Source organism: Medicago sativa, chromosome 7 (genome assembly GCF_051527215.1).
Source record: "Medicago sativa cultivar Bolivia chromosome 7, Bolivia_mono, whole genome shotgun sequence".
NCBI lineage: Eukaryota > Viridiplantae > Streptophyta > Magnoliopsida > Fabales > Fabaceae > Medicago > Medicago sativa.
The window spans coordinates 101,732,214-101,743,086 of record NC_140755.1 but is presented as its reverse complement, the minus strand read 5'-3'; the positions used below and the strand labels follow the sequence as shown (position 1 = coordinate 101,743,086).

The 10,873-nt window shown below is 31.3% G+C and overlaps 1 protein-coding gene across 1 annotated transcript; it reads left to right on the top strand.

The window, feature by feature from the left end:
- The first annotated feature begins 1,805 nt into the window (after positions 1–1,805).
- On the top strand, positions 1,806–5,899 carry LOC146911387 (uncharacterized). Its single transcript, XM_085727464.1, has 3 exons — positions 1,806–1,901; positions 3,061–3,567; positions 3,817–5,899. The coding sequence occupies exons 1-3, from the start codon at positions 1,827–1,829 to the stop codon at positions 5,578–5,580; spliced, it is 2,346 nt and encodes a 781-aa protein (XP_085583590.1). The 5' UTR covers positions 1,806–1,826; the 3' UTR covers positions 5,581–5,899.
- Positions 5,900–10,873: the final 4,974 nt, after the last annotated feature.

The following is a 10,873-nucleotide window of genomic DNA, read 5'->3' as shown; positions in this document are numbered from 1 at the left end:
CATAATGGACTGAATTAATCAAGTATTTATCCGTCATTAACCATCTAGCACAACATAAACAGTACCATACTCATACGGTGTGAGTATACAAAGTTCCCTCCCCTCTTGCGTGTCAAAATAGCAGACCACTTTAAATTTTAGGGACTAAAATCGACAAAGGTCCCTCTTTTTGGATACAAAATAGCGACACAATGCAATTGCATCATATGATACTAAAAAGTGATGGTCAATGAGTTGCATATTTAGTTAATTCAGTTAATTATGTGGTTAATGAACTACTTCAATACTACATTAACCACTAGTATTAAGGGTCTAGAAGCACATTGGTTAATTGGCTAGATATTAATAATCGTTAATACTGTGTTGAAAGGGGTTAACAATTTAATTAGTGGTTAATAACTACACAATGAACTTAATCAACCAATTATTATTTACCAAGATCATTTGTGTTGATATCTAAGATTGTCACTGATTTGAACACTTACGTTCCAATGAAACATTGTGAAAGAAGAATATCCAGGTTCTCAAGGCTGAGCGTTTAACCAAACTTTACATAACTTCTTGTCAAAATAATCATATGGTGTTAGTTTAATCGTTCCCTTTGTTAAAGTTTTATATGTTTTAAATTGTTTTTTGTGTTTCATCTTTATGCTATAATTTTTTTTAACAATATTTATTTAAAAAACTTTAAATGAAAAATTGGTTTGAAAAACTCATAAAAGTCATTTCTAGTATTTTTTTTCCCTTTTGAAACGACTTTTTTGAGTAATAAAATTTCAAAAAATGTTTAAATGTGAAGTTATTTTTATTAACTTCTCATAAAAATCATTATCAAGAGATATCTTTAATAAAAAATATGTTCTCTAACAATGAATTTCTAAGTTAATGAATTTAAAATAATTTCTACTATTTTTGAGTATGTTTTCATTTTTAGAAATATAAAGAAAAATAATATTTTTTTTTAAATCTAAAACAAAGGACTCGCTATGTCTAGACATTGTATGCCAAAATTAACAACATTTATGAATCGATAACGTGCATGTTTGTTTTGGATTTTTTTGAAAAAAAAAACTATTTCTTAACTATAAAAATACTTATATTATTTCAATTGTGTTTGTTTCAGATTAAAAAAAAAAACTATTTTGTTTAAAAAATATTTTTAATCTCAAAATGAAAAGTTATTTCGTAGTTTTTTTTAATATTTTTTTTCCTTCTAAAAACAAGAAACACAAGTGTAAAAGTTTCGAATCTTAAAAACATAATTTATATGATACTAAACAAACGAAAATTAGTTTTAGTTTTTCTAAAAAATCTCTAAAAGAAATCTCTAATTTTGTCCTCATAAACATAACTCAATTGGTAGGGACATTGTATAATATATGTAGGGGTCAGATTTCAAACCCCAAACACCCCACATTTAAAAAATGTGTGAGCTCTAACTACTAAACTACTTGACAAAAAAAATCTCTATTTTTTTTTTAAACAGAACAGACGCACCCAATATAAAATGAGTCAAAGCGGAGACAAAATAAATACAAAAGCAAACAAATGCCACTATGACAATAGTTAGAGAAACAAATATTTTGAAATTTTTTCATTAAAAAAAATTACTTTGAAATTTTTGTCATCAAATTTTTAAAAGTATAAAAAACATTTTATTTAACAAAATAAATAATTTTTCATTTTTTTATTGGGTTATACGTTGGTACCAAGAATAATAAAAAAGTAAAAGAAGAATCTTGTGTTATAAATTAGAAAAGCAGGGAACCCTTAACACGTTAGAAATCCATGGGAGTGAGTGACGTTAGAAATATAAATAACTCGGCATGTGTTTGAGAAGTTGCTGTTCTTCATGCTTTGAAAATTCACTCATCACCTCTTTCGTTCACAATCACAATCAGGTTTCTTTCTTTCTTTCCTTTTTCTTTCTTAACGTCTTTTCTTGCACAATCATCTCCAAATATATCTCTTTTATTTATTATTTTTATTATATAAAATAATACTACTTGGTCTCAAACAAAACCTTACTTAGAGCATTCAACCGATTCAACGTTTCTTTCTCAAACTCAAAAGGTTAACAATACAACACAACACAAACCCTTACTTCTTCAACGTGCTGTACTGTGCTGCTCTTGTTTATGCTATGCTAGGCTATGTGTGTCATAATAACGTAGATATACTTTAAATATTTCGCGATTAATTGTTTACACTATTTGCTTTGTAATGTAGTACAGTACATGTGTTTAATCTCTGTGTTGTTCATCAATGGTACACGTTTTTGTTGCTTTTGTTCTTTTGTATGTACGACAGTTTTGATCGTTAACTTGTATACAACTGGATCTGGGACTGGCTTCATTATCGTGTTTCTTGGCTTTTAATGTTTTCACATCCTCATTGTATGATGTATTCATTTTCAATCTCTGTCAACAATCATCTCTTTATCAAAAAAAGTTTACTTTTTTTGGTTTAATGACTTATAAAAGTAAGCACGGACACGGAGACCGACATCCCGACACCGATAATAATTTGAAAAAATTATATAATTTAGTGTTAACATGTGTTGGTGCTGTGTCAATGTCAGACACCAACTCGTGCCTGACACTAGGACATACCTAATCCCATGAGTGTTCGTGCTTCGTAATAGTTTTTATGTGAGTTATTTAGGTAACCATGTTGAAGGGTTTTCATTTTTCAGATCATATTGGCAATTTTTGTAGTCTTATTAGCCGATAATTGCTCATGTTGCTTGCGTTCTATTCTGATCCTGAGTTCTTAATGTGAAAACATTTGAGATCTAATATTTTGTTACACAATTAATAGGCAAAGGGTTGCAATGCAAAGTTAGAAAACATGGTAGTTTTGAAATCTGAGTTGCTTCATTAAGTATGAATAAGTAGTGAGTAATACTGTATATTATTACTTTTATGCTTAGTTACAACTCAAGCTTGAAGTATGTTCTTGATGATGTTATCTAATCTACATTTCCTTTATAACATTTCTTCTTAAGCCATCATTTGAGTGTTTAGTTATCTGGTTTTGTTTTCCTATTTTCCTTGGCAGATGGTGTCCTTTGAGCAGAATGATTATGATACTTTCATTGAGCATGCATCTGATGATGATCTTGAATTCAGTCCTCGAATCGGTCCTGAATACCAGGCAGAAATTCCTTCTTTGATTGAGCAATCAGACCAGCTTTCACTTCGAACGGATCCTACTGATTCAGAAGATGTTCATGATAAATCACTTTCCTCTGCAACAGGTTTGCCCATCCCAGTCACATGGAGTATTGCTGACACAAATAGCTTTGTACTAGGTTTGTTTATTTTTGGGAAGAACTTTACTAAGATAAAAAGATTCATAGAGAACAAACGGATGGGGGAAATACTTACATTTTACTATGGAAAGTTTTACGAAACTGATGGATATCGTAGATGGTCGGAGTGCAGGAAATTAAAAGGGAGAAAATGTATAATAGGGAAGAAACTTTTGGCTGGAGCGAGGCAACAAGAACTATTATCTCGCTTGATTCCTCATGTCTCTGACGAATCTCAAGATACATTTTTACAGGTATTCAACTGTGACATCTCATCTGTCATGTTTAATCCTTCGTTTGATGTTACAATGCAAAACCTTCACAAGTTATGGAGCATCTAACTTTTTTACTATTACATGCTATGTGCATATGTTACAATGGTAATTGCAATGGGAACCTGTGCTCTATGGCCATACCAGTACCTTTTTTTTTAAATAACTTTTTTTTATTACATGCTATGTACCATTTGCTTCATTCCTCACTTTGCTTATATTTATACTCAGGTTTCTAAATCATATGTCGATGGAAGAACTTCTCTAGAAGAATACATATCTTATATGAAGTCTACTGTTGGACTTGGCGTTCTTGTGGAAGCAGTAAGTATTGGCAAGGAGAAGGGAGACCTTACTAGGCTTGATGTGGAACCTAGGAAGAACAGTCCTGGGGCATTTTCAGCACAAACTTGCAAAGCTCTGTCTTCTTTTGGACCTAGTGATATAATTCAATCCTTGACAGGAAGATTTCGGCTGAGCAAAACCAAAAGTGTCGATCTCTTCTGGGAAGCTGTTTGGCCTCGATTACTGGCAAGAGGTTGGCACTCTGAGCAACCAATGTATCAAGGCTATGTTACCTCCAAAGAATATCTGGTCTTTCTTATTCCTGGCGTTGAGAAGTTTTCGAGGAGAAAACTTGTGAAAGGTGATCATTACTTTGATTCTGTTAGTGATGTCTTGAACAAAGTGGTAGCTGAACCGAATATTCTTGAGCTTGAAGAGGAAGAATCTAAAGTTCATAGCTGCAATGAGGAAGAGCCAGAAAAGGGATCAAATGAAGATGATTTATCTGATGATCACCGTCAATGTTACCTCAAGCCCCGATCTTTTACCTACAATAAAGATCATATAAAATTAATGGGTATTGATACCAGTTTGGTGCATAAAGGAAAGCCATCTGATTTCAGGGATTTGAAATCTGTGCCTGTTAATTCAGTTCGTAAAGTTGAGGCAGGTGCTGCTGGTGTAAAAGATAAAGGGCAAAGTTATACGAGGAATGTAAAACATAGCAAGGATATGTCTAAAAGCATTAAGCAGAATTCGACAAAGTTGACGGTCATTGATACCAATAGACTTTCCGAAGGAAAACTATTGAAGAAAATGAAACAACCGAAATATCCGTCAGTTGAATTGGAAGATGCTTCTAGGATGACTACGAATCTTCTGAAAGAAAGTAAAGGCGTCTCTTCAACTGATGATTCACGAAGAATAGTGGAAGCTAAGATGCTGATATGTGGCAAACAGAAAATTAATAAAACTGATAGTGATCCAAACAAGATGGTTGAAAGCCAGAAAAATCAACACACTTCTGTGTTTGATGATAATCGGATGAAGAGGATCATAAAACATGAATTCAATCAGAGAGTAATATCTGGTGATTCTACCCATGCAGCTGTTCCTATTAAAAGGAGGAGATTAACTGCTTGTGTCAAGGCAGAAAAAAGCCACATCACTGAGAATTCTTCAGGAGGTTTGGGATCAGATAAACTGGGATTCTCTCATTCTTCTAGCTTTCGAGATGCCAACCAAAATGTCTGTCATTCAGTTAGTTATCAGCAGCAGCAGCAGAAAGGAAGTTTCACTGCTTCTTTAGCAGACAGAAGTGTGGAAGAGAATAATGAAAAAAGCATTCTCAAGGACTGTTATCAACGCAAGAGTGTTCCTTGCGTTCAAGTTGAGAAATGCAAATCTTCCACCCTCAACAGACCCAAGGTTCCATCGAAATCTGTAAATATCAAAACAATGGTGACGGCGCCAGAGAAAGGTGAGCATGGCCTAGAGGCAAATGATTCATGTCTAGCATCAGCCGCTCAGGAAGTAGTTGAGGAGCCTTTGAGAACACCTTGTGATGTTGATTCTTTGGAACAACAGCCTGATATAAATCCAAGGAGACAGAGCACTAGAAACAGATCATTGACAGTTAGAGCATTGGAATGTATTGCAAATGAATTTTTGCATGTGCAAAGTAGACAAAAAAGGAGAGACACACACTAAGATCCTTTCAATCCTTGCAGCAAGGTTCATACAAGAGGCAAAACAATGCTGCGTCGACATTGTTCAGATCATGGGAATGCAGTTTTAGCACAAGAAGAAAGGCTTTTGATTGAAGATGGCAGTGTTGGCTAAATATTGCACAAAAGTGTAAATCTTTTTTTTCTTAAGAAAGAATATATTTATTTTTACAGATAAATATTAATCAGATATGGATCCTTCAATACAAAATTCTTTCAAGTAGCTATTCTTCGATAACAATCTTTGACAGTGCAACTCTTGAAACAATCAAATTGAGTTCAGACTTTCTTGAGACACCATACTCACCATTCGCCTGCATTAGTATTGACTAGTTTAATATGTTGCATCAATATTGCGTTAAGTTATTCTCGTACATATCATTGAGAAAATATTTAATTAAATATTATTAGTATATTAATAGGAATGCTATTGCTCATATATTAATCACCCAATTCAAAATATTTTGTAGTTTTTTTTCTTTGGTACAAAAATATTTTGTAGTTTTACCATTTATTTTTGTTTCAAAAGTGTTTTAAAGGGAATTATAAGGTACTTGCTGGTTGTAGTGGCCAGTGGGAGAGTTAATGAGTTGAGTGATGAATGCAGTCTCACATTCGATTTCCTCTAAAAAAAAAATTAAAAAAAAAAACATTGAATGGTTTTTCCCATAGTTTTTAAATTTGTGTTTTTTTTTTTTTGTTGAAAAAAGTTTTTATCTCTATTTGAAATCTTTAAACTAGCAAAGATATAAATGGATGAAGTATTTTATAATTGGGAAAATAAAAAATGTAAAGCATATTCTTAAATAAATTACTTTTAGAGTACATTATTATTTTTTAGGTTATCCTTGAAGAATCGGGGCTACATTACTCAACAACTAATGAAAATGGGCCCACACAATTTTTTTTACAAGTGAAGTAAAAATTAACTTGTAGATATCACTTACAAGTTAAAAAAAAGAAGGAATAATTGGTAAACACCTATAATTTTAAGGAGGCAATATAGTCCAAATATCCCTAAATAATTATTCTTTAATGAATTGCTCAATTTTCTTATTTTATTTCTTCAACATTCAAGCAACCACCATCTATATAGATATATCACTGTAATTATGAACTAAAAAACATATATTTTGATTTTGATATACTGTTGGTACCATTTGCTCAAAAATTTAAAATAATTTTGAATATGCACTCATATATTGTAATCAATCAAATATACATGTACATATAAATTATGCATTGTCTTACAAATTGAGCTAAGCTCACGAGGAGGACACATTTACATATAAATTGTTTAACTATCCATTCAAACATTTGCATTTAATATAAAATCGCCAAATATGTCATGCATAGAAAATGACACGTGAAAAATGTTAATAACAGTCGCTATGACATACATAAAAGAAATAAGAATTGGTAACTTAAAAATATGATATTGGGTGCGTTTGTTTCAGCTTTAAAAAAAATAGATTTTATGTTAAAAGAATCTAGAGATTTTTTTTTAGAGATTTTAAAAAAAATCTGAAGTTATTTTTGTTTGTCTACTACCCATAAAAATCCATTTTTTCTAAAAAATGAGTTTTAACTTGTACATGTGTTACCTCCTTGTTGTTGAAAAAAATAGATTTTGAGTAAAGCTAATCCTAATAGCTTTTCATTTTATGATCAAAATAGATTTTTTTGATAAAATGATTTTTCTAAAAATCCAAAACAAACACTTAAAAATGAAAAAAGTGATTTTTTTAAAGGAAAAAATAGATTATTTTTGGAAAAAATCCAAAACAAACGCACCCATTACAGGGGGAGACTTTTTCCTACTAAAAATTCATTAAAAAGTTTGACAAAATTACAATCAATCATTTGTACCAAAAAAAAAAATTAAGAAAACAATCCATCAAAATTTGAAAGTTTTTGAATACCGTGACACTTGCTATAAGTTGTAATTTTTTTGATTATATATCACAAAACTTATTTAAATTATGTAAAAGTATTGATTGTATATCATAAGACTTTTTCATTCAACATTGATTTTTTAAAACTCTTTCAAATCCTAAAGTGGAATAAGGGACAAACTTAAGGATAATATTCTTTTTTGAAGGAACTTAAGGATAATATAATTCTTAGTTGGTCACAACCACACATATTAATCACTTAGACACACATAAAATATTTAAATCATTTTCAATATTTTAGTAAAGAGAAAAAACTTGAGTATTTTCTTTCTATATTTTTTTTTTTATTTTAAATTTAGGCTTATGATCACACAAGTCTTGCTCCAAACTTAATCATGTATCATCAACCCGCCCATTTAATCCCTCTATAAGCTATAAGTTATAGATCGTTAACATTTATCACCCTTAAGTAAGGTTCCATCTTGCAGTGCACAATGTGATATTTTGTAATCTTTTGTGCCATTGGATCCAGAAAATTATCTAGAACAAAAGGCAACAAGACTTGTCTATTATATGAAAGATTAAGGAGAAAACAAGTGTAAATATCAAGTATTGCAAATATTGAGCCAGCCAATGATGCAATTTAAATATTTGACAAATATTTGCTTCATCACACAAACACATTACAATAATTATTTTGATAACTAAATCTTTGCATGAAAACATTTCAGGAAATTCTTAACAATGAAGCAAAGACCAAATAGAAAGAATATTGATGACACTATACGTTGTAATGGTACATACATCTTCATGTTACAATCAAGGTAGAATTTTTGGAACACATAAATAATCGAGGTATATAATAATATTTATTTAATAATATTTCCTACAAATAAGATGTTTTCACACATACGTAAAAACAAAACCGTAACGAATTGTAAAATTCGGTGTTAAACAAAAATCTTAATCTTAATCTTAATATATATAAATGTTAAACAGTTCTGAAAGGTTTGCCCTAATTCTGATCCCGCCTTTTTTGGTGGGTCTGAGTAATTTTTATGAAAAAAAAGAGTTTGCAAGGAATCGAACCAGGTACCATCCATATGCTTACAATTCACAACTATAGCCACTATGCCACTTCTCTTTTTGTTGAAATATTGTTGCTTCCAAAAATGAAATACATGACTAAAATATTTTTTTTAAAGCCCCAACCACCCTAGCGGTTACCTCTCTCATAGCAATTATTTTTTAGTAACTTTATTGATAGTAGTTCTTTTTCATTTTTTTTTGGTGTACGCTAACTACGTGTTATGATATTAAAGTTGCATCTTTAAAATTGTAGATAATTTGACTGATCCATATGATAATTTTTTTCATTAGAAACTTCACTTTTTCCTGTATTATATTACATGAAGTTTTTGTTCTGAATTTTTATTTGCAAAAATCACTACAGTAGACTATAACATTACTTTGTTTTGGCAAAGTAATGACTTTGATTCTATATTCATTTTTGTTGATTTCCATATTCATTTTTGTTGTTGCAAACTAAATGTTGTTAATTTGCTTCTTTGAGATTGTGCATGTCGATCACTCTCAATTGTGACTTAGTTTGATTGTTTCTGAGTTTAAATGTAACTCTACGATTAATAGTATAGCCAATTTGATATTTTATATATGAAACTCTACAAAAACCGTGCATCGCACGGGTTAGAGTCTAGTAACAAGTAAATATGATAAAATAGATGCACAATAGAAAAGCCGACAAACATGTCAATTCCTTTGTAACCAAAATGATACTCATACCAACTTTATTAATTCTTATGATTTAGTTTAACAATCTAGATTGATTGTACCAAAAAAAAAATCTAGATTGAACTTTGAAGTGGGAAAACATAAGTTAATTGTTATGTTAGTATTTCTCATTTGTTTGCATTTGAACCCTAAACCTTGAACTCCTTAACTCTTTTAATCTCTTAACTCAACCAAGTTAGTTACCTATCCTCCAAAACCAAATCAACTTTGATATGTCTTGGATATCACCAAATAGAAGAGACAATATTCATCGGCTATGGAAATTACATCCTCATCACTACTTTCTGTAGTTCCACCAATAATAATGTTGCTACTATACAAAACAGAAGTAATGCTATTGTTCAGCTCAATGATGTTTAATGAGGGCTTACTTTGATCCAATATAGAATTGAACATATTAAATCCACTCATTCTAATAACAGCATCATTCATCCCATAGGTATTGAAATTCTACAACGGCTATGGCAATATAATATAAACAAATGAATCATAATATCTTGTCATCAAAATTTATCTCCAGGTCCATACACATATTGATAAAATGAGAAGGGATGAAAATTCTTATATTTTGAATGTCTCAAATGATTACTTTAATCATAGGGTGTGAACTTTTTCTGCTTCTTTTCTTACTCTTGATGAGGGAATGAATTCTTTCAAGTGGAATTTTCTCCATTTTTTCGATTGTTACATCTACACCGTTAAATATGAGAGAGAAAAATAAATATTGTTGGAAATCCGGCCCGAGCGTGAAAGGGTGTGTTGGTAATCCCACATTAATTGCGATCTGCCCCTAGTTGTTTTGTGTTGGCTTGTCTTTGAGGGATGGATTTAGTACTCTTGATAAGAGTTTATAAAGATGAGACACTCCTCACCTTACAAGCCAGTTTTGTAAGGATGAATTAGGCCCCAAATTTCAACATGGTATCAGAGCCTATCCAAGATCTACCGTTAGGATTCCGCATTGCCACACTTCATGCCCATTGGGTTTGAGCGTGAGGGGGTGTGCTGGTAATCCCACCTTAATTGCGATATGCCCCTTGTTGGCTTGTCTTTGAGGGGGGTGGAGGCCCCAAATGCAATTCACAAAATATAATATTATAAAGAAAAGAGGATATTGAATGCGTGGTTGAGATGTAACAATTGAGAAAAAAATAGAGAATTCATTCCCCTCTCACGAGGTATAAGCCATTTTATACAAGATTATTGGCATATATCCCAAGACATATTTTAAGGAACATGGAGAGAGAACCCACCATTGTATGCAAGGTTACTAATCCATTTCATCAATAGTCGTAAGATATCCAATCATACCCTATCATGAAAAGTTGCCATGATTTCATCCATCATGAAACTATTCAATTATATGCTACACTATTCAAACACACTCAGGTATGATGTTCAATATCCATTCATTACGAGATGTATATTCTAGAAACGTCAAGATACCATTAATCAATGTTGTATAAATGAATGGAGGACCAACACATAAAAACTAAATTCCTAACATTCTTCCACATGGACGACATTTTGATTTTAAAATAAAACATGACATACCAAAGAAAAGAAAAG

Bases quoted from the DNA above. Each gene is read 5' to 3' on its own strand.
- LOC146911387 (XM_085727464.1), top strand. From the start codon at position 1,827: ATGTGTTTGAGAAGTTGCTGTTCTTCATGCTTTGAAAATTCACTCATC. The intron at 1,902-3,060 runs GTTTCTTTCTTT...TTTCCTTGGCAG, and splicing joins TCGTTCACAATCACAATCAG to ATGGTGTCCTTTGAGCAGAA. The intron at 3,568-3,816 runs GTATTCAACTGT...ATTTATACTCAG, and splicing joins CTCAAGATACATTTTTACAG to GTTTCTAAATCATATGTCGA.